Genomic DNA, 24,819 nt, shown 5'->3' on the forward strand with positions numbered 1-24,819 from the left:
TTCCTGCTGAAGAGCTTTTGCCTGAAATGTCTATTTTCCTGCTCCTCAGATGCTGCCTGACCTGCTGTGCTTTTCCAGTGCCACACATTTCGACCCCCATATCAGAAATTCCAGCAGGACCTTGATCAGCCCTTGGGCCAAGAAATGGCAAATAGATTTTAATATAGGTAAGTGTGAGGTCTTGCATTTTGGAAAGTCAGATCAAATTAGGGGTTTCATGGTGAATGGTAGGGCCTTAAGGAGTGTAGTGGAACAGAGGAACCTTGGAGTTCAGGTGCATGGTTCTCTGAAAGGGGAGTCACAGGTAGACAGGGCAGTGACAAAGGCTTTTGGCACATTGGCCTTCATCAGTCAGGGAACTGAGTATAGAAATTGGGAAGTTATGTTGCAGTTGTACACGACGTTGGTGAGGCCGCACTTGGAATATTGTGTTCAGTTTTGGTCACCTTGCTATAGAACAGATGTAATTGAACTGGAAAGAGTACAGAAGAAATTTACAAGAATGTTGCCTGGACTCAGTAGTCTGAGTTATAGGGAGAGGTTGAACAATTTAAGTCTTTTTTTCTAAAGAGCATAGGAGTCTGAGGGAAGACATGATAGAGGTGTATAAGATCATGAGAGGTATGGATAGGGTGAACACACTCAGTCTTTTTCCCAGGATTGGGGAATCGAGGACGAGAGGGCATCAGTTTAATTTTGGAGGGAAAAGAATAAAGGGGAACCTGAGAGGCAACTTTTTTACACAGAAGGTGGTTAGCATATGGAATGAGTTGCTAACGGAAGTGATTGAGGCAGGTACATTAACAACATTTAAACGGCATTTGGACAAATACATGGATAGAAAAGGATTAGAAGGATATGGGCCAAGTGCAGGGAAATGGGGTAAGCATGGATGGATAGTTTGGTCGGTATGGACCAATTTGGGTCAAAGGGCTTACCTCCTTGATGTAGGACTGGCTATTGAGGGAGTGCAGCGTAGGTTCACTAGGTCAATTCCTGGAATGGCAGTATTACCTTACACTGAAAGACTGAAGCGAGTGGGCTTGTATACCCTTGAGTTTCGAAGATTGAGAGGGCATCTGATTGAGACGTATAAGATTATGAAAGGATTGGACACTCTGGCAGTAGGAAACATATTTCCACTGATGGGTGAGTGCCGAGGCAGAGGACACAGCTTAAAAATACGGGGTAGCCCATTTAGGACAGAGCTCAGGAGAAACCTCTTCACCCAGAGAGTAGTGGCTGTGTGGAATGCTCTACCCCAGAGGGCAGTGGAGGCCCACTCTCTGGATTCATTTAAGAAGGAGTTGGATAGAGCTCTCAAAGATAGTGAAATCAAGGGTTATGGAGATAAGGCAGGAACAGGATACTGATTAGGAATGATCAGCCATGATTATATTGAATGGCGGTGCAGGCTCGAAGGGCTGAATGGCCTACTCCTGCACCTATTGTCTATTGTCTATTGTCTATTGTCTAGTGGGGAGACGAAATGCAGACTTGGTGATCAGTTTGTGAATCACCTAACATTTGGTCCATAAAAAGGACACTGAGCGTCAGTTGCCTGCGATTTCAACACTCCACTGGGATCCCAGGTTAATGTTGCTGTCTCAGGCCTGCTGCAGAACTCTCGTGTGGCTCATTACAAGCTGGGGGAACTATACCTCTGCTGTGATACCTTACAGCCAGCACTCAACATCAAATTTAATGATTTCAGAATGTGAACACCCAGATCAATGTTTGTTATCATGCCCCCACATCACTAAATCCTGTCTTGTATGTGTTGCTCCCAGCACAGTCAATCCATTTTTAACCATTTACACTTCTCATTCGCACTCTATCTAGCATTTATCTCTTTCTTGGATCATCATTAGCAATCTATCTGTTTGCCTTTCTCTTTTTAGGCTCTCTTTCTCTCTGGGCTCCATCTCCAAGTACTCTATTCATTTTCTCTACCTCATCTTCAACATAAATACCATTCTTTCACCAGTTATTTTCAAATCTGATGAACAATCACTGGACTTGAAATATTAACTCTGTTTTGCTCTCCACACATGCTGCCAAGTCTTCTGAGTTTCTCTGGGACTTTCTGATTTTGTTTTTCTTCAGTTCTCTGCCCAAAGGTAGGTCCAACCCAGTGCCACAACTGCCAGGATAGTTGGACTAGAAGGCAGGTGTGTTGGCACTGAACATTTTTAATGTTACACCATCAAAGTATGGAACAATATTCTCTCCTTGTGCAGTGTCCTTGATGACTGAGGATTAATAATCGTGATTTATCCTATATTATCATTGATCCATCACTGTGATCTGTAATTGTGTTGACAGCTTTTACCTCCAACAGGGTCACCTAACATAAAAAGTAGCCATGGGGAACATAGCACTGAAAGATTCGATAGATGTTTAATATACCTCCTGATATTTGTATATATAAATTACAATCACAGGCAGGTAAGTATCTGCCTAATACTAAGCTATTGAGTTATAAATAATAGCACACTGTGATCAGCATGTAGCCCCAGTTAAGATGCAGTCCAAGACATTTATATGTTCAAGGCATGTTTAACATGTCTCTGAAAGCTTTACAGTATACTGGCTGTCATTATAACACAACAATCACCTTGAATCAAAGGTAATGAGAAAGGGTCCAAGAACTACATCAGCTGGTATGGGGATTGAACCCAAGCTGTTGGTGTTATTATGTAAAAGACTCTAAGCATATTCTCTGTACACTCAAACACACTTTACCAAAACGCACACACACATACAACTCCATGGAGTGAATTTGCATTTGCAGATTTGTATTTGCAGATACATTCTATTTTGTTCAAAAAGCACATAATCTGTAGGCAGTCAGTTCATCTGACATTTTATTAATTCCTACTTTGAAATAGAACCAGTCTGACTCAAAGTTGACAGACTCTAACCTCATGCCTTTAATGCATTTTCTGAGCAGAGATGTCACTTTTTTTATAAAAACTAAAGTTATTTCGGGACTGTGACTTGAAAGAAGTTCTGGGATTTACATATTAATTAACCGAAACTTGAATCCCTATTCTGAGTGATTAAAGACTTAATAGCAATCTAGGTTTGTTTAATATATCGCATCAGTTGTATGACATTTGACCTTTACTATAAATTCTGTGTCCTATGTCCTGTCCCAATCATTACCTGATAAAGGAGCAGTGCTCTGAAAGCTTGTACTTTGCAATAAACCTGTTGGACTTTCAGCTGGTTTTGAGTGATTTTTAACTTTGTCCATCCTGGTCTAACACCAGCAACTCCACATCTCGGCATCTAAATTAGCAAGCCCCCGGGAAGCTATATTGCTGAAGAATTACCAAAGACTTATTTCAGGGATTTCATTAAGCTGTCATAAAATCTAGTAGTTCACTTTCTCTTGCCTTCATATTTTTAATTTAGCATTTATCCTAATCTTCTCTGTTCGGTAGTTCTGTATTTCTAAAGCATAAATATTATACTTTGTTTGACTTATTTTTACGTACTGTTCTATGTTCTACTGTGCTCTTAATATTTTTTTTAATATCTTTTACTACCACAGGGTGAAATCTTGCTTCGTGAATTAGAGAAATTGCCATCAAAAAATGTTAGTGTGCGCATTGCATCAAGTACGCTTTCCTTTCCACATCAATTTTCCACTGATCTCAAAATTCTAAAAGAGAAAGGTGAGAATTATAATACTTATTAACTAATTTAATTTTCTTTGGTAAGTTTCAGTGTATGTGGGACAAGGAGAACATTGCTGCATTAGGCATCTTGGACTCTAAAGAATGCAATTGAAGTGGAATGATGAGATGGATCTGGGTTGGGAAGGGGATCGGAACACAGCAGACACTTACTTTTTGATGTTATATGTTGTTGAATGTTTCTATTTCTGATGAAGCAAGGAACAGAAGATTTAATCCATTGTTCCAGGTGCAATAGTCTTCCTGTATTCACGGAGTTGAAGCTAACAGAGCCTGCACAAAATAAGAGTTGAGGCCTGGGGTAGTTAAGCCATGATCTTATGGAATGGTAGGGCAGTCATGAGGAACTGAATGGCCAATTCCTGCTTCTATTTTTTAGGTTCTATTCCAGGTGCAATAGTCTTCCTCGTAACACATACTATGATAAGTTTATGTTGCTAAAATGTAAGTTTTTATGTTTACTTTACAGCCTGCTGACCTGTTATGTATTTCCAGACATTTGTTTAATTTAAGATTTTAGCATTTTCACCTTTTCTTGCTTTTATATGCAGGTAATGTAAGGGAGTTAACCAAATCATTTTAGATATGTTGGGCTGAATCTTACCTTTCTAGGCAAAGTACAAGTTGTTTCATGATTTATGGAGGGATTTTCATCATGAGGGATAGCATGATTTCTTACCAAAAGCATCTCAGTAACTACCTACCCTGCTCCTGTGGTGATTCTTATGTCTAATTTCAACAGCATCTTACCACACATTCTTCCTGGGATAACTTAGTACTCAGTGGACACCTGCTGAAAGATAGCTTGCATTATTGATGATAGGCCACTGTGCAACCAGACAAGCTTTAGTAATGTGGCATTGCCCCTCACCGGCAGTATAATGGGCACAGTAATCACCAAACCATGATGTCCATAACATATAGTCAACATTAATGACACATTACTGCGTGTATAATCCCACCAGTTTCTCACACTAGTCACTCTTTAACCACCAGGCCATACACTTTACCTGTGCTTACCATCTCAACACCTTCTGCAAATGCACAGCAGCCATTCACACTTTGTCACAGTCCAGTGCGGGAACATCAGACACCCACAAGCAATCAGACTAGTCCTAGCATGAACTTGTATTGACAGCCAACAAAAGTTAACACAAAGGAAATGGATACAGGCTACAGTTTGCAATCACAATGCAATCCAAATGACAGATGAATCTTGACAAGTCAAGATGGTGTCCTTCACCCAGCTTGCAGCTACTGGAACTCGAATGTCAAACACACCATCTCTTGTAGAGCCCAATACAACTGAGCACTGCTATCCACAAAGAGAATTTTCTCAAGCTCATCCTTTTCCTCGGATGACTGCTCCTGTTTCCCAGCTCCTTAGCATCTATCACATCATTTCATTTCTTGCTCCAAATGTGCAGAGCACAACATTCCAGAACTCTCTGTCCAGACTACACTTGAGGGCAGGCTATTAATTAAATGGAAAAAGACTCCAAAAAAGTGCAGTGCACAGTCATTTCATTCTTGTGTATGAAACACAGGAAGTTAGCATGCTTGTGCAGCAAGTAGTTAAGAAGGCAAATTGAATTTTGGTCTTTTTTGCTCAGATGTTTAAAAAATTTAAAAACAGGGAAAGATGTTGATGAGGCCACACCTAAAATACTGTGTACAGTTTTGGTCACCATATTTAAGAAAGGATTTGCTTGCATTGGAGGCAGTTCAAAAGAGATTCACCAAACTCATTCCTGGGATGAAGAGATTACAGGTTAGGCATGTATTCATTACAATTTAGAAGAATCAAGGGTAATCTAATTGAAACATACAAGATTTTGAATGGGCTTCAGAGGGTAGATATTTTCACTATTGGGTGAATCTGAACTGGGTGATATAGTTATTGAAGAAGAAAACATCATTTAAGACTGAGATGTGAAGGAACGTCTCTCAGAAGATAGTTCATGTATGGAATTTTCTATCTCAGAGAGAGGTGTAAGTTAGATCACTGAAGTATCTAAAGAGTAGGTAGATGGATTTTTGAAGTATTCACGGAGTTGAAGCTAACAGAGCCAGCACAAAATAAGAGTTGAGGCCTAGGGTATCTAAACCATGATCTTATGGAATGGTAGGGCAGTCATGAGGAACTGAATGGCCAATTCCTGCTTCTATTCTTATGTTCTTATTACAACATTGCACTTTGTGGAAGTTTGCTGCTTGGAGATTGGCTGTCATATGTCAACATGACAAAAGTGACTACGCATTCACAGTAATTCATTGGTTGTGAAAGGCAATATATAATTCTAACTTCTTTCATTCTTTTAAATTGAGTCCCAAGCTTGTGGAGGTCAAAGTATTTCTGCATGAATCAGTATAAGTGAAATTTCACATTCACATTTATCTCTGATGCTCTGTTGCTGCAGATATCCACTCATCAGAGAAATTTTAATATGAAATGTCTTCCGTTCTACATGAGGCCAGCATGGTGACTCAGTGGTTAGCACTGCTGCCTCACAGCACCAGGGACCCGGCTCCATCCTAAGGAGTTTGCACACTCTACCTGTGTCTGTGTGGGTTTCCTCCAAGTACTTTGGTTTCCTCCCAAAGTCCAAAGATGGGCAGGTTATGTGGATCGGTTGAGCTAAATTACCTATAGTGCCCAGGGATGTACAAGCTAAAAAAGCTAGGTGAATTAGCCATAGGAAATGTGGGGTTATAGAGTGGGGGGGGGGGGGGGGGGGGGTAGGATGCTCTTCAGAAGACCAGTGTGGACTCAATGGGTCGAATGGCCTACTACCACACTAGAGGGATTGTATGAGCCTGGATGGGGGAGAACTTTGATAAACTATCTGAAATATTTGCTGCAGTTTTATTGATAGAATTATAATGGCAACATTTGTTGAGGAAGAAGTTTGAATTTGGGAGAAAATCTTTCCTAATATAATGAATTTTTAACAATAAATAATGTTCTGGACATAAAAGACAAAAAAACAAGTAAAGAAAGTTAGATAAATATTACTTATAAATGTTCTTTTTTCCAAAAACCTATATTAATTTGATATTACTTGGAGAGCAAACAATGTAGAATTTGGAACTGATGCTCCATATTTTGACCAAATTGTCTTAAATTACAGGCATCCATGTAAGGAAAGTAAACTTTCAAAAGTTATTGAGTGGTGTACTTCACACAAAACTCTGGATTGTTGATAAGAAACATATTTATATTGGCAGTGCTAATATGGATTGGAGAGCACTAACTCAGGCAAGTATAGCACCTAGTCCACGGTTAAGCAGCCCTATTAATTATTGTGTTTCTGACATCCTACATCTCAGTTAATAATGTGTTAATTTTTGTAACAAGTTGTTACATCTATTTATCCTCAATCTCTGATTCTGACGGAAGGAGGGCAGGAGTCTTATCCAAGTCTTGTCTTTAGTTATCAAATGTTTGTGCAATACATTATGCTGATCGTATTGGGAGGGTTTACATTAAGTTTGGTATGGGGAATGGGGTTCAGACAAGATACAGCTGGAGTAAAATTGTAAGTGAAAATTCAAAACAAAGAATTAATGGAATGCAGAAGAAACAAAGATTAGAATTTAAAAAAAACAGAGTTGGCAGTGATCAAGGGTATCTATAACAATGCAAGGAGTATGGAAAATAACATAGATAAATTGATAGAGCAAAAGTACATAGGAACAGGACTGTTCCATTCTGCATATTGAGCCCACTCTGCCATTCACTATCATCACTAATCAAACATTTCAATGCCTTTTACCCACATTATCCAATAATTCTTTAAACCATTAGTAATCAAGAATCTATCAATCTTGACTTTAAATATACTCACTCAGCTTCCTCAGCCTCTGGGATAGAGAATTTGAAAGATTCACCATCCTTTGAGTTAAAGAATGTTTCCTTATCCAAATTCTAAATGGAATCCCCTTATTTTTAAATTGTGCTCCTGGTTCTAGATTCTCCAACCAGAGGAAACATCTTACTTGTATCTATTCAGTCTATCTCTTTAAGTACTTTGCAGCTTTCAACTATATCACCTCTCTGTCTTTAAAAATCTAGAGAATACAGGCTCAGTCTATCCAATCTCTCTTCATAAGACAGTCTCCACATTGCAGAAACAAGTCTGGTGAATTTTCATTTAACTCTCTCTCTGGTAATAGTACCTTTTCCTCAAGTTCGATGTTTTTCTTAACTCCTTTCGTTAACTGTAGATGGTGGGTCCTCCCTTCAAGATGGTTCTTGGTAGCAGGAATATATTTATTCTGGATACTCAAATATTCCCTAAAATGTTTGCTACTACATCTCGATTAATCTGTTCCCCGAGTCTTTTATATCACTTCACTTCAGCTCGATCAATTTTCATGCCCTTATAGGTGCCAAGTTAAAAATCACACAACACCAGATTATGGTCCAACAAGTTCAATTGGAAGCACTAACTTTAGGAGCACTGCTCTCTCATCAGGTGGTTTGAGGAGCAGCACTCTGAAAGCTAGTGCTTCCAATTAAACCTGTTGGACTATAACCTGGTGTTTGTGTGATATTTTTAACTTTGTATACCCCAGTCCAACACCGGCATCTCCAAATCATGACTTATAATTGATGTTAGAGTCATAAAGGCCTTCAACATAGAAGAGGCTTCTTAAGCCATCGCATCTACACTGGTCAAAAACAACTACCTAACTATTCTAATCCCATTTTACAACACTTGACCATAGCCTTTGCAAGTACACATATAAATACTTCTTAAATGGTATAAGGGTTTCTGCCTCTACCACTCTTACAGGCATCAGTTCCAGATTTCACCACCCACTGAGTGAAAAAAAATCCTTATATCCCCTTTAAACCCTCTACCCTTGACCTTAAGTCTATGCCCCATTCATCAAGCCCTCCACCAAGGGGGAAAAGTTCCTTCCTCTCTACCTTATCTATGTCCCTCATAATTTGTACATATCAAGCTCAGCTCCAAGGAAAGCAACCCTAGTCTATCCAATTTCTCTTCATAACTAAAACTCTCCAGTTCAGGCGACATTCTGACAAATCGCCTTTGCACCCTCTCCAGTGCAATCACATCTCTCCCATAATGTGGATTCCAGAACTGTACATAGTAATCCAGCTGTGGCCTTACTGACATTCTATACAGTCCCAGCATAACCTCCATGCTCTTAAATTCTCTGCCTTTTATTTAGGTATAAAATATTAGTTAGACCCAATCTTCCTTTTAAACTGACATAAAGTTCAATCATATTGTGTTAACTGCTACCTAGTAGCTTATAACATTAGCAGGCTGAAAACAGACAAGGGTCTTAGGAGGAAAAAGGTAAAAATAGGAAGAGAACCAATTTCAATAATTTGATACGGAATTTGGAACAGCTGGATTGGAAATGAAGGTAAGCCAAAAAAAGAGTAAATGTGCAGAAAGTTTACTGAATTATTTACTGAATGACCCCCAAATAAAGAAATGGCTAACAACAAGATATCACTTTTTTGCAAATGTTATTTTAGTATGAATCAAAGCTAATGCAAATAGCACATTAACAACAGGCAAGATGCTTCAAAGAAAAAGATAAATTTCACTTTAATACATTGATACAACAACAGTTTATCTTAGAAGACTTTGCACCATTTCCTACCCAGGCCCTGCCTCACAAATGTTGACAATATGTAACGACAAACCTACACCTTCTGATGTTCTTTATTCTCATAGGTAAGCTCAAGAGAGTTCTATCTGGCAACAGCTTTCATCTTTCAGCTTCATGGATGTGATTATCATCAGTTAAGCTCATTTCTATTACCTCTCTTGGGCCATGTAGTCCTGATGGTGTAATTAGAAAAGCAAAGGGAGGGCATGAAAGAATACTGTCAAGCAAAATCAATGTGAATCCTAAGATGTTTTGTCAACACATGAAGGGTAAGAGAATAACTAAGAAAGAGTAGGACCCATAGAACACTAAGCAGGCAACTTAGATACAGAGGCAGAAAACTTTAGTGTGGTTCTTACTTAATACTTTCCATCAGTCTTCACAAAAGAGAGTAGTGCAAATATTGTAGTAAAGGAGGAAGTATGTAACATATTGGACATGATAATCACAGGGAATGGAGAAGTATGAATGGGATTAGCATCCCTGAAAGTGGATCAATCAACAGAATTAGTTGGAATGTACTCCAGACTCTTGAAAAGAACCAGGGAAGAAATAGGAAGAAATCTGACCAATCCTCGTCAGATATGGATGTGATTGTGGAGGATTAAAGGATTGCAGATATTGTACCCTCATTTAAAAAGAGAGCAAGGAATAGGCCAAATATTTATTGGCAGGTAAGTCTATTCTCAGCAGTGGGAAAATGATCAAAATCAATTCTGAGACAGAAGATATACTATCACTTAGAACAGCACGGATTAATCAAGAATAGTCAGCATGGATTTGCTATAGGGAGTTTATGGCTGACCAATGTGAATTTTTTGTGGAAATAATATTGATAAGAGTAGCGCAGCTGAAGGAGGTCCACTTGAATTTAGTGAGGCTTTTAACAAAGTCCTGTCAGTGACTGGTTAAAGGAATAAAAGCACATGGGATTCAGGGAATGTAGCAAGCTGGACTCAAATTTGGCTCAGTGGAATTGTCAGTGATTGTTTTTGCGTCTGGAAGGCTGTTTCTAGTGGATAAAGTGAGGTCTGCAGATGCTGGAGATCAGAGCTGAAAATGTGTTGCTGGAACAGTGCAGCAGGTCAGGCAGCATCCAGGGAACAGGAGAATCGACGTTTCGGGCATAAGCCATTCCTGAAGAAGGGCTTATGCCCGAAACGTTGATTCTCCTGTTCCCTGGATGCTGCCTGACCTACTGCGCTGTTCCAGCAACACATTTTCAGCTCTGTTTCTAGTGGATAGCTTGTTATGATGGGATGAGGAAGGATAATCGGCTCAGTCTTTGTAACTTTCTCTCTGGGTTGTGACAAATATTTTCATCTCTTCTTATCACACAGTTGTCACACTTCATTACTAGCTTGCTGTAAAATGGAAGAATCAATTTATAAAGTTTTGTTGAGTGAAAGCAAGAGGCATTTTATCATCTACTAACCCTAAGAAGAGATAATAAAATGAAATATCACACACACAGGCAAGCACACAGGTAATAGGTCTTTTTTTAGAAAAGTTCATTGTATAGTATAAGCGGGGAGAATCAAAGTTAAACATTTTATAGAAGGGCTTAGAGTTCTTGAGTTATTAGATTAATCTGAGACCATGGTTGTTTAATGGCTGACTTGTATCCTCAGCAGTAGCAGAATCTTTTGATATTTTTGATTCTTTGATGAATTGTTGTGTTTTCATCGTGTGCTGTTTTAAGCTGATGAGAGAAATGGCAGGTAGAGAGAGGGTCTATTAGTTCTTGCTCACAAATCCAGTTTTCCTTGTCTCTACTCTGCTGCTCAAAAACATAATTTGAAATATAGTTCAGTGTGTTTTCCAAAATCTAGCTCATTCTCCAAGCTGGTTATCTGGCAGGTAACCTTTCATCTCCCATTGTGTCAAATTCTCATACAAGTGTGATTTAAAACAGGAGATGCTTTTTTTCAAAAAATCACTGACCTAATTGCCTGATTGTGGTGTCTTTAGATATAAATTGTCATTCCAGTGCATAAAACTTCATTTATTCCATATAGATCTCACAAAGTATGTTGTAAGCAGTGGTCATGTGACAATTACAACCATTTGATGTTCATATTTTTTCCATCTTTAAAAACCATTTATTCCTCGAATGGTCTCAGGTTTAACAATTAGATCATTGAAGTTATAATTCGTTATTTATTCCTATAGTAAGAAACTGTGGACAGCAGGAAGGTATCATTGGACTGATCAGGTGGGCAGAAAGTGGCAAATGGAAATCAGGCCAGAAAGTGTGAGGTAAATGCATTTGGAGAGATTAACAAGGCAAAGGGACATAGAACTAATAGGAAAATATTAAGAGGCATAGATGAAGTGAGGGACCCTGGAGTGAATATTGATAGGTAATATTGAAGGTAACATGTTTGGTTGATAAGGTGGTTAAGAAGACATAAGGAATAATTTCCTTTATTAGTATAGACACAGAAACATTGAAATATAGAAAATAAGAAGAGAAGTAGGCGACTCGGCCAATTGTGTCTGCTCTGGTTCCTGCCTTCTCCACATATCCTTTGGTCCCTTCAGCCCTAACAACTGCAGAGGAACCTCGATCATCCGAAGGACACAGGCAGGGAATATTTCATTTGGTTAATGGAATTTCGGATAATTGAATACCAGATAACATAATTCAGGACCTTGCGATCTTGCCGGATAATCCAATATTCAGATAATCGAATGCCGGATAATCGAGGTTTCTCTGTAAATCAAACTCCTTCTTTTGGCCTCAAACACTTTGTGCAGCAAATAATTCCACAGGCTTACTACTCACTGGGTGAAGAAATCTCTCCTCAACTCAATCCTAAATGGTCGATACTGTACCATTAAACAGTGACCTCTGGTTTTGGACTCACCAGGCATTGTGTTTACTCTGTAGGATTCTCAATGAGAATCTCCCTCTTTCTTCTAAACTCTTGTGAATATAGTCCCAACCAAAGCAGTCTCTCTTCAGATGTCAGCCCTGCCATTCCCAGGAATCATTCTGGTAAACCTTCACTGCATTTCCTTCCTCAGATATGGAGACCAAAATTGCACACAATACTTTACATGGCTTTTTTGAAATTGTACAAGTCATTATTTAGACCACAACTTGAGCACTGATAACAGTCCTGTCATTTCATTACAGAAAAGTTGTAATTGTAACCAAAGAGGCTACAGAATGTTGCCAGGCCTGGAAAAAACACAGTCATGGGGAATGATCAGATAGTAAGGGACATTGGAGTGAATATTGATAGGGAATATTGAAGGTAACATGTTTGTAGCAGATAGGCTGTGGTTGTACCCCTGCCCGAAAGGGCATTAGAGGCATAAGCCCTCGATTCATTTAAAAGGTGTCTGTATCCACACCTTAAGTGGCATAACTTTACAGTGCTACAGAGTAAAAGCTGGAAAGTGGGATTCGGCTGGGTGGCTCATTTTACAGCTGGTGCAAACACTATGGCTACTGGTCTCGCTCTGTGCTCTTTCAGGCAGTGAATTCCTGATCTCAGATCATCCTCTGGGAGAAAGAAAAACTCCTCATCTCCCCTCTAACCATTCCACTAATCACTTTAAACCTACATATTTAGCCACTGACCATTCTGTTTAGGTAAATTGGCCCTTCCATCCATTCTATTTAGACCCTTCTCAATTTTGTACATCTCAATTAAATGTCTCCTCAGCTCAGCCTCCTCTGTTTTAAGGCAAATAGCTCCAGCCTGTCCAATCTTTCCTCACTGCTTCATTTTTACAGTTTTGACAACATCCTCAAATCTTCTCTGTAGCCTCTCCAGTACAATTAGATCCTTTCTGTCATGAAGTGACCAGAACTGCACACTGCACTCAAATTCTGGCCTAACTAATGATTGCTATACTGTAAATCCTTTCTGATAATATCAGAGATTATTCTACCTTTATCATAATTTCCACTAACTGTCATTCTGGATAACATTGTTAGGACTATTTCCTTGGGCAGTGACAAAGTTGTATCAGTTTAGCAGCAATTTGCTGATCTATCAATCAGTCAATTCAATTGCCTCACTCTATTTGGTCAGGTTTAAATGTTATATCAAAAGTGTAACATTATGAAGAAAATAAGATTATAATTCTTATTTTAGTACCCATATTTTAGAAAGGAGCCGACTGTAAGGTTATTTTGATACTGTGGTCTCTGGTATAAACAGATTGACATTTTTACAGGAGCTCAAATTCAAGTGTCTTGCAATGATTTTATTGATTTCTTAACAATCAAATCCTGAACTCAGTTTGCAAAAAGAAAACTCGTGAGTGATTCAGTTGCAGACACGGAGGTGGATGTGCTTTGCAAATAGCTCCTGACAGTGGGTCAATGCCCTGATGTCACTCGGGATCATTACTATTTTCACTGGGTGGAAGATGGGAATTCAATTACTTGCAATTAACTGTCCTTAAGCTCCTTGAACAGCTCATTTCTGGGCAGAGCGAGAAGGTAATGTTCAAAGCACAGATTGGTGAACGTGAACTGGCATATTTGTAAGGTGCAATTAAATTTTCTTCCCAGCGAGCATTATTATGTCAGAGAGAGTGCCGTAGCTTTCTGTGAGCTGTTTGGCCACTTGGCTGCACCATCAGGCTGCCAACCCTCTAAACCCTCATGCCTCCTCTATTCTGCAAACCAATCTCATGACCAGTCAGAACCATCGACAGCTTTTGAGGTTCGTACTTAAGAGTTGGTTCTTCCACCATTAAATGGGTGTTGAGCTTGCCTCCAATCCATTGGATAATCTGCATTTGAAGAAAGCATCACATCAGCAAAACAGAAACAGCACAATATTTGGGACCTGGCTCTAAACCCCATGTGCATGTGCATGCAAACTGTATTTATGTCCTTGAAAATGACCACCTTTAACACTGTTGGACCCTCACACTGCCTGAGAATTAAATGTAACTATGGAAAAAAATATTGAGTTGAATGGGATCATGAATGGTGGTGCTGTCAAAATGCAATAAATACAGGTTAAATCATTTAGTCATACCAATTTTAAACAGACAGAAATAATTAATTATGTTACAGCATAAAATCATATTTCCTGAGATCAGTAATTGGTTTATTTAGTCACCTTTCATTGTGGCAGTTACTAAGAAAGATTATTTTTGTTAACTAATACATTAGCATTGCCTAACAATATAAGAGATCCAATTCTGCATCAACTATGCCAGCAGCAATTCAACATGATGGTTAAAACTTTAAAGAAAATTTTAAATTGTTTAAATCTGATCGTGCATCAGTTGATATGAATCAGGCAGATGTAAAAAGGTCTTACGCTAATTCTGTATGCTCGAGTAAAGACAGATCATAAGTATCATACTGCGAAAAGTAAACATGAGAATAGATTTGAATCAGTTATGAATGTGGTCTGGTAATGTAACTGCAATATTAGTCAATCTAATTATATGGGTTATTTGTCTCTTATTATATTATCAGACATAGTCACAGATCATTTACTGTAATTTCTTACAGGTGAAAGAACTGGGTGCTGTGGTTTACAATTGCAGTTGCCTTGCCAATGATTTCTCCAAAATCTTTGAAGCTTACTGGAGTCTCGCACTGCCAAATGCCACCATCCCATCACCATGGCCAGCTTTTTATTCAACAAATTTTAACAAAGACACACCTCTTGACGTGAAACTGAATGGAACTGCTGCAAAAATGTACTTTTCAGTAAGTTGATGCAAATATTAAGTTTTCAAATAAATAAATAAATACTGTTTACACACAATACAAACTGGAACATCCATGAAAATGATCTTTATCTATATACTGCACTCCAAAACATTCAAAGATATACTTACCAACTGCTGAGGCATGCTGGGGACTGGTCATCAAATTTCACTTGGCAACCTTTATAATTACTGCATGAAATGTATGCTTCTTCCTTTTAAACAGAGTAGTTTGTAGTTTGCGTAGCTCAAGTTTGTTTGTCAGCTGATCAGCAGATTTCATATGGACCATGTAAATTCTGTAGTGGAGATACCTGTACAAGAGTTTGTTACAAGATTAATCATTGCTTCTCTGCTGTTACATTAGCCTGCTCCACCTCTTCCAGAGATGAAAGTTGAATACTTAGGGAAAAGAATCTATATTTAACAGATATTACTGTGAAACACCATTAGAAGAAAAGCTAAAATAATAAATTTGCATAGTATTTTGTTGCACGGTATTCACATTAGTGAGAGTGTGAAAAAGAGAAGGAAAAGAAATAATTGCCACAAGCTCTGATATTTCCCAGCCTGCTAGACTTCATGTTGGCTTATGGCCACATTCTCAGCATAACAGGCTGTTTCTTATAAGGGATTTGATCTGAATGAGTCCTCTTCTGTTTACATTCGCTGGTGTTAAAAGGAGCTTTTTTTCTGCAAATGGATGAGTCAAATCGATATGTTCTTCTCCTTCAAGTAGTACTCGCAATTATTCAAGGAGTGAAGCATCATAATTTATCCCTAACTTTACCTCAGTTGGAACAAGGATTGAACTCTGCACTCTCACCATTATTCTGAACCAAGTGCTAGCCATTTAGCCAACTGAGTTCACCATATGCTCCTTCCCCCTATTCCTGTTAGCATGTTATGAGTTAGGACAGACTCAGGCTGTTGAGAAACAAGTGGCCATTCTGTGTCATTACAAATGTGTAATAAATGAAGCTTGTTTTGTGGAATCTCCTTTCTAAATTGGCAAGGCAAAACTGGTTCAGCTTTACATTATGTTAATAAAGAATATCTTGCCATGATGCAGACATGCTTCTGAAGCGAGAGCAGAGCAAAGGTTGCTTTCAGAGGGCTGTGCATACAGTTTCAGTCAAATTGTCTGAAAAAAATAATTTGGGGGCTTGATGCTTTTATTCTGGATTCAGGGCAGTGCTGTCTAGCCTTATCTTGGCTCTGTATGTCTGAGTGTTGAAAGCCATTAGTTCTGTCAGCTGCTACCTGTCAAGGAAACTGGATATTTTCTCTCACATGACACTTGCCTTGGAACCAAAGGAAAAACCCTCAGATAAAGAAATAGAGTAAGATTGGGAAATTATATTGGGAGGAGGCCATTGTGGAGTATAAACATTGGTAGAAGCCAATAAGATGGGTTGAATGGTGTGTTTTATATCACGTAATTTACATGACTTCATGTGTATTACAGACATCTCCTGAAAAGGTAATGCTGCACTCAACTCTCCCCAGTCTGAACCCTCCCAACCTTAATCAGTCACAAACTCATGTTGAAGAAATACACTTAAGCTCTGACTGCAAATGATTCTGGTCTGCCCCATTATTTGGGGAGTTTCTTTGCTTTATCTCTCCGTCCTTACCGTTTTTTATCATCCAATTCCTCCATCTGTGCCATCCTCTTTCCTTCTCCACAAACCTTCCTATTCCTGACTCCACATTGTCAAACATTCCCTTTATACCCCTCCCACCTTTGTTCCCATTGGTCCCATTCCTTCTCCTTTACACCTGTCTTTTCTCCCTCTTCCCTTTCTCCCTCTTCCCTTTCTCATTCCCCAACCCTTCACCCCCACTTCCTGCTCCCTTTTCCCACTCTTTATTCTCTTGTCCTCTTTCACTTTCTTTCTCATCCTTCCGTGCTCCCTTCCTCCTTCATGTCTCCTCCCTGCTCTCTTCCCAATAAGTTTGGAGCAGTATGGAGGAGCCTTACTAGGTATGTGAGTAATTCTGTATTATGAGTGATCCAACACTTTTTAATGTCTCTCAGTTACATCAGTTCCTTGAAAAACCTGCATTTAAAACCGAATCAGGGATAATATAGGGAGTGTAGTATATATGGATACTCTCTAAACAAAAACCTACTGAGACCATGATATTAAGCCATTTAATAGTCATTCACTGTATTGGAATTGGATGGAGAAATGCAACTGAAATTGTTATTCTTTCTAGAGTTCACCTCCCAAGTTATGCCCAAAAGGTCGGACTACTGATCTTGATGCTATTCTCAGTGGTATCAATGCTGCGAAGAAGTTTCTATATATTTCTGTCATGGAATATTTTCCAACATCGCGTTTCCTACAACATGTACTGTAAGTAAAGTAGTTTACCAGTGCTCAATATTTATTTGTAAACCTAAAAAAATGTACATGACATTAAATCTCACTTTGTGATCTAGATATTGGCCACATATTGATGACTCGTTGAGAAAAGCAGCTATTGAACGTCATGTTCGTGTTCAACTGTTGGTTGGTTACTGGAAACATACAGATAAATCCATGCTGGCTTATCTTCAATCACTGCAAGCTCTAAGAAACATCAGGAAGGTCCATTTTGATGTGGTGAATAATGCTTTATTTTTTACTAACAGGGTTAATAATTACTGAAAGCTTAATCATTTTCAGCTAATGTTTTAATAAAGGCCAAATTATCTGTGGGGATGAACACGAATTTAAACTATTAACTCATTCCCTGAAGTAAATTAAGATGGAAACTGACACGGATGAAAATATTGAGAAAATTCTAATAAAGAATTTACTTACTTTAACTTTGTTCAAAAATATATTTCATTCCAACTCTTAGGTTTTCCAAAATTTCTTACAAATACATATTTATTTTTCAGGGGTTTCTTTTAATTGTGCAAAGCTTTGTTTTATTTACTTATTTGTGAGTTTATTTATTTTGTGCAGGAAGTGCATTTTCAAAATAAATAATGAATTGATTTCTTACATAATTCACAAATTATTTTTCAGAAACTATTCATTGTTCCTGTGGGAAAATTTAGCAATATTCCTTATGCAAGAGTGTGTCACACCAAATACTTTGTGACGGAAAATATTGCCTATATAGGTAAGGGCATTATCTTTCATTCAATGCTTCTATGTCCTAAAAAATTAAAGAAATGAAGAAGAAACAAGCAAGGTAGAAAGATAGGAACCTTAGTTGAGTGCTTGGATTTCCAAAACGCACTTCATGAGATACCGCACCAAAGTTTACTGTATAAGAGTTCATGGTATATGAGACAACATTGATTGGCAAAGAAGAAACAGAGAGTAGGATTAAATAGGTCTTCCTTTCACGGTGGCATATTGTAACCAGAGGAACACCACAGGGATCAATGCTGGGCCCTCAACTATTTACAAACTATATTAATGATTTTGATGATAGGAATGAAATTACTGTAGCTATATTTGCTGATAAGCAGCAAGCTGGGTAGGGAATTAAGTTGTCAAGATGAGGCAGAAAATTTTCAAAGAATAGAATAGCCTTTATTGCCACATGCACTTGAATGAGTGCAGTGAAAGGTTTGTAATATCACCTCTTGGTGCTATCTTAAGCATAGGGTACCTATGTACAGATACTTTAAGTGTTATTACAGAATTGAAATAGTAAAAAAATGATTAGCATGGGAATACAAGTTTAAAAATTTCAGAATGATAATCAAAAGCGTCTTTAAGGTACTTAAGTTACAGTTCATTTCCACTGAGTGTGTGCCCACCGGACTTCAGAACATGAGGCCTCGCTGCCTCCATGCACTGGCCTCTGTCCTGGACTCACCTCCAGGGACTTGTACCCCTGGCCTGTACTCTGCTCCCGGCTCCAGGCCCTGGGCTCCTGGTTCTGGGCTCTGGCTGCGACTCAATTCCAGAACTCAGCCCACGCTCGGTCTGCTCCTGCTCCAAGCTCTGGCCATAATTCACTTCTGGGACTCAGCCCATGTTATATATGGTTAAGGGACATAATTTTAATTGAGTTTAGCAATGTTTTGCCAGAAGGTATATAACGTGTGTAAATATGATCTTTCCCCTCCGGCCATACTATTAAAAACACCATTTATAAATGTCACAAATGACAGTGACAGTGGCAAACTATCTTTCCTTATCCATTTCAAATGGACTGCACTTGACCAGTTCCAAACTTACCAATCTAATAGATGCCAAAGACTTATCTCACACTGCCTTCTCTTCCCAAACCGTGTTGTTATATCCGGTGTCCCCTGAGAATCTACACAAAATGCCCCCACCTCCAATTTCTGTTTTTGTTTGCAGACTCCTCCAACCTGATAATGCTGTGGGATAGCTACATCCTCCATTATGGCCTCTTGAAAATCCCTGATTTTAATTTTGCCCGAGCCTTTAATAGCCTGGACATCAGGCCTTGAAATTCCTTCTTCAAACCTTTCTCCCTTGATAAGTTAGACTTTAAGATCCCTTAAACCCAATCTCTTTGACCAAGATTTTTTCATTTACCTGAGTATCCCTTTAGTTGAGTCAATGTACAATTTTGTTTGATAGTTCTCCTGCAAAGCACATTAGAACATTTTATTGACTTAATGGCGCTATATAAATATTAGCTGTTGGTAGCATTTACCCATTTTTCTGTGACATTCTTTGGAATAGTCTGAAGAATGTGAGTTGGCCAAATCAATCTGATGTCATTTTGATTATTTTTCTTTTTTTCTTCTTTTCTAATACTTGCAACTTGTTTTATCTTGGCAAGATATTTCAGATCATTGGGTTGAATATCACCTGAATTGGCTGTGTCAAAGACTCCCGCCCACCTTCCGAGATTCCATCAAGACTCCCGCCCACCTTCCGAGGACCCCTTCACCTGCCTCCAACACACCCTATCCAACTGGACACCCCATACCAGTCTGTTAACCGTCCTCGACCTCTTTATTGCCAACTACTGCTGGGATATTGACCACCTCAACCTGTCCCCCCCCCCCCCACTCCAACCTCTCACCTTCACAACGCACAGTCCTCCACTCCCTCCGCTCCAATTGCAACTTCACCATCAAACAAGCGGGTAAGGAGTGTGCAGTGGTAGTTTGGCGCGCTGACGTCTACACCGCAGAAGCCAGGCACTAACTTGAAGACACCTCCTCTTACTGCTCCCTTGACCACAACCTCACTTCCCATTACCACACCATCATCTCTCAAACCGTACACAACCTCATCATCTCGGGGGATCTCCCACCCACAGCTTCCAACCTCATAGTTCGGGAACACCGCACCGCCCGGTTCTATCTCCTTCCGAAGATCCACAAGCCTGACTATCCCGGCCGACCTATCGTCTCAGCCTACTCCTACCCCACCGAGTTCACCTCCACATACCTCAATACAATACTATCCTATCCTTCCCCCCCACCACCACACCCCATGCCGGTCCAGGAACTCCCCACATACATTCGGGACACCACCAATGCACTCTACCTCATCCAAGACCTCCGTTTCCCTGGCCCCCAATGCCTCATCTTCACCATGGACATCCAGTCCCTATACACCTACATCTGCCATGACCAGGGCCTCCAAGCCCTCCATTTCTTCCTCTCCCGATGTCCCCACCAGTACCCTTCCACTGACATCCTTACTTGTTTGGCTGAACTGGTCCTCACCCTCAATAATTTCTCCTTTGAATCTTCCCACTTCCTCCCGATGAAAGGAGTAGCCATGGGCCCCAGCTATGCCTGTCTCTTTGCTGGCTATGTAGAACAGTCCATCTTTCACAGTTACACCCACACCATGTCCCCCTTTTCCTCCGCTACATTGGTAACTGCATCGGCGTAACCTTGTGCTCCCACGAGGAGGGTGAACAGTTCATCAACTTCATCAACACATTCCACCCCGATCTTAAATTCACCTGGACCATCTCAGTTACCTCCCTCCCCTTTCTGGATCTCTCCACCTCCATCAATAGTGACCAACACAACACTGGCATCTTCTACAAACCCACTGATTCCACACCTACCTGGATTACACCTCCCCCTACCTTGCCTCCTGTAAAAATGCTATCCCGTATTCCCAATTCCTCTGCCACATCTGTTCCCAGGAGGACCAGTTCCACCACAGAACACACCAGATGGCCCCTTCTTTAAAGACCACAATTTCCCCTCGCACGTGGTTGATGATCCCCTCCAGCGCATCTCATCTTCTTCCCACACCTCTATCCTCCAACCACAACAAGGACAGAACACTCCTGGTCCTCACCTTCCACCCCACCAACCTCCGTGTACATCGTATCATCCTCCGCCATGTCCACCACCTACAAACGGACCCCACCACCAGAGATATATTTCCCACCCCACTCCTATCCACTTTCCATAAAGACCGTTCCCTCCACAACTGCCTCGTCAGGTCCGCGTCCCTTAACAACCCACCCTCCCTTCCCGGAACCTTCCTCTGTCACCACAGGAATTGCAAAACCTGCGCCCACACCTCCCCCCTCACCTCTGTCCAAGGCCCCAAAGGAGCCTTCCACATCCATCAGAGATTTACCTGTACTTCCACACATATTATTTACTGTATCCGTTGTCTCCTCTACATTGGGGATACAGGACGCCTTCTCGCAGAGCGCTTCTGAGAATGTCTCTGGGTCACCTGCACCAACCAACCCCACTGCCCCATGGCCGAACACTTCAACCAAGGACTTGTAGGTCCAAGGCCGCCTCCATCACCACTCCCTAACCACCCGACGCCTGGAGGAAGAACACCTCATCTTCTGCCTCGGGACCCTCCAACCCCATGTGGATTTCACCAGTTTGCTCATTTCCCCTCCCCTCACCTTATCCTAGTTCCAACCTTCCAACTCAGCACCACCTCATGACCGATCCTACCTGTCAATCTTCCTTCCCACCTATCCGTTCCACCCTCCCCTCCGACCTGTCATCTTTACCCCCACCTCCATTCATTTATTGCACTCTCAGCTACTTTCTCCCCTTCACCACCCCCTCCCACTTATCTCTCCATTCCCAAAGTTCCCAGCCTCATTCCTGATGAAGGGCTTTTGCTTGAAACGTCAATTTTCCTGCTTCTCGGATGCTGCCTGACTTGCTGTGCTTTTCCAGCACCACACTCTCGACTGTGTCAACTTTAGTACATTTCAGGGACAGTTTCTCTCCACATGCCAAAGTGAAGTTTCTAGTATTATTGTCCTAAACTGATCTGATTACCTGCGCACCAAGTCTCTATGGTGCCCCACCTCTAATACCTACCCTTTTTTTCCAGAGGTGGAAGTACTCCCTGCAGCTGGGATTCCTGGTGCTAGCACTTAATTTAAAATGCAGCTGTGCACGGATCAAGCTCTGCCAGTCCAGAGTTGCCCTGCCCTGTTTGTTCGTCTGAAGACCTACCTAGAGATAGAGGGCAGAGGCAAGGTGGCACCTGTCCAGACTCTAACCTGAGAGGACCTGGACTCTAGTAGTACTCTGAGTGCCAGCCATCTGAGATATTTCTTCCTCCACTCACCACAGAGATATGCAGGGTGGCATAGTGGCTCAGTCATTAGCACTGCTGCCTGATAGTACCAGGGACCTGGGTTCAATTCCAGCCTCAGGCAACTGTGTGGAGTTTGCACATTCTCGCGTGTCTGTGTGAGTTTTGCTCTGGTTTCCTCCCACAATCCAAAGATGTGCAGGTTAGGTGAATTGGCCATGCTACATTGCCCATAGTGTTCAGGGATGTGTAGGTTAGGTGCATTAGTCAGGGGTAAAATATAGGATAATAGGGTAGGGGAATGGGTCCGGGTGGGTTACTCTTTGGAGGATTGGTGTTGACTTGTTCAGCCAAAGGGCCTGTCTCCACATCATAGGGATTCTATGATCCAAGGCAGTGATGTCTCACCAGCAAGTGTCCTGACTCTAATCTAACTGAAAAGGGGGAAAGCACAGCAATAGACAATGATTCTTACAAAGTGATAGAGGTCTTTGCACCACCTCATGAACAGTCACAGTCCTGTCCCGCTAAGGCAAAGATCATCTTCCTGTAAGAGCTGAGGAGACAAATGTCATATAACCCACTACTCGTCTTCACTCTTCCTGCTCTGTTCTGGGCTGTTTGCTTCTAGATTTAGACAAATGGAGAGACTGAGAGAGAAGGCCTGCTGTTCAGCTGTTAGTTTGATACAGGTGGTAGAATAGAGGTGTCCCAAGTGAGTAAGTGGACAACACAGAGGGTTAATGGTGAGGGAATCTTGTGGATGCTAGTAAGTGAGGGAAGATGGTGTAGGCAACAGTGAGAGTGGTAGAGCATGAGTGTGTGCGGGAGAAGAGATAGAGTAGGTGTGAGGCAGCAAAGAGAGGATGGTTACATCTACTCTGGTGGAGAAGAGAAGGTCATTAGCTTTCCTCCAATGTTGCTGGGTATCCTTCAAGACGGCTGAGATGGCACTGACCTGGGTGGCAACCTCAGACCAGGCTGTTAGGATCTCGTTTTGTGCACTCCTCTGCAGGTCCTGAGGGAAGAGAATGTTCTCTCCTCTGTAAAACCCCATCCATCAAGACCTCCAAATCTCTGTCTGCAAAGCAGGGTGAAAATGTGCCCAGTCCATGGTAATTGCCATGAACTATGCAGGGCAGCTCTGGTCTGACAGTGCTTCACTTTGGTACATGGATTGAAGCTGGGGATCCCTGGATATCCTGTAATATCCTGGCAGTTGAAAGTATCTCCAGCTACAGTGAGTTGGAGAAACAGGCTAGCACACTGAATGAGAGGAGCACCATAGGTGAGGTAGGTAGTTACTGAAGCAAGTTTACAGTGATAGCATGAGAAAGCCCGTGGCCCTCATGGAGAGAAACCCTTCATGAAACCCAATCAAATACATGCTTTGCCAAAATATGGGAAGATTCAACCCACAGTCTTTAATACCTGTGCTTCGTGGAATCGAGAGCAGAATATTACGATCCGCATCATTGGGTTTGTGGGTGGAATGGAGCACATGAAATTCTAAGATGAACGTTTCTCTGGTCCATGACGTGTCCTTAATTTATGGGGGGCATGCAATGCCTATGGTCTCCAGTTGAGGTCATTAATGGCGTACTCAAAGCCATCTAGGGGCCGCTTTTGCCCAACCCTAGTTTTAAGGCTGGTGGGAGGAGGTCAGGGAAAGGGTGTAGCAAGAAAGGCACACCCAGTATGTCACACTTCAGTCCTCAGGTGGTAAAATGGGGGAGACTCACTCATATCTTTTCCACATCACACCCCTCTCCCCACATCTTCCCATCCCCACAGTGTTTCCTATCCTCAGGCATCTCCATCAAGACCCCCAACTAAGGTTGCTTCCCCACCTCCCAGGGCCACCAAGCCCGTTGTTGTTGTGAAAGCACCCAGCACCTATCTCTGGCCAGGTTGTGGAACTTGCATTCTTGGGGCCTTGTGTCATACCATCAGTGGTCACCAGATTGGTCAACAGCTTTCTGCGGCAGGATTTCATTCTGAGTGAGGGGCAGAAGTATCAGGTCCAGTCAGTCAGAACTCCTCAGAGTGCTAAGTGGCAGTAGAGGAGCTGCGGTTGGCAGTGTTTTAACCTGACTCTCCTAGTGGCAAGGTGAGAATTTCCAACACCCATTCATATGTGCCCCAATGTTTTTTTTTATAGATATTTTTATTAGAAATTTAACATTTTTACAAGTTTACAAAAATAAACAAAACTCTCAAATATAAACATTGATATACAATTAAATCAAATATACAATAGCCAAAATTTAACAAAAAAAACA

The 24,819-nt window shown here is 40.9% G+C and overlaps 1 protein-coding gene and 1 long non-coding RNA gene across 3 annotated transcripts in view; one reads left to right on the forward strand and one right to left on the reverse strand.

The window, feature by feature from the left end:
* LOC122553572 (5'-3' exonuclease PLD3-like) overlaps nucleotides 1-24,819 on the forward strand; it is a 72,767-nt gene that overhangs the window by 41,438 nt on the left and 6,510 nt on the right. For both annotated transcript variants that reach the window (XM_043697588.1, XM_043697587.1), the window contains 6 exons: nucleotides 3,560-3,683; nucleotides 6,836-6,963; nucleotides 14,854-15,054; nucleotides 17,277-17,416; nucleotides 17,503-17,665; nucleotides 18,077-18,173. In XM_043697588.1, coding sequence (XP_043553523.1) covers nucleotides 3,560-3,683; nucleotides 6,836-6,963; nucleotides 14,854-15,054; nucleotides 17,277-17,416; nucleotides 17,503-17,665; nucleotides 18,077-18,173 — 853 coding nt within the window. The remainder of the gene's footprint in view (nucleotides 1-3,559; nucleotides 3,684-6,835; nucleotides 6,964-14,853; nucleotides 15,055-17,276; nucleotides 17,417-17,502; nucleotides 17,666-18,076; nucleotides 18,174-24,819) is intronic.
* Nucleotides 1-24,819, reverse strand: part of LOC122553573 — a 70,515-nt gene that overhangs the window by 37,141 nt on the left and 8,555 nt on the right. Inside the window, exon 2 of the long non-coding RNA XR_006312764.1 lies at nucleotides 15,186-15,367. This is a non-coding gene — a long non-coding RNA (uncharacterized LOC122553573). The remainder of the gene's footprint in view (nucleotides 1-15,185; nucleotides 15,368-24,819) is intronic.

Source organism: Chiloscyllium plagiosum, chromosome 10 (assembly GCF_004010195.1).
Source record: "Chiloscyllium plagiosum isolate BGI_BamShark_2017 chromosome 10, ASM401019v2, whole genome shotgun sequence".
Taxonomy (NCBI): domain Eukaryota; kingdom Metazoa; phylum Chordata; class Chondrichthyes; order Orectolobiformes; family Hemiscylliidae; genus Chiloscyllium; species Chiloscyllium plagiosum.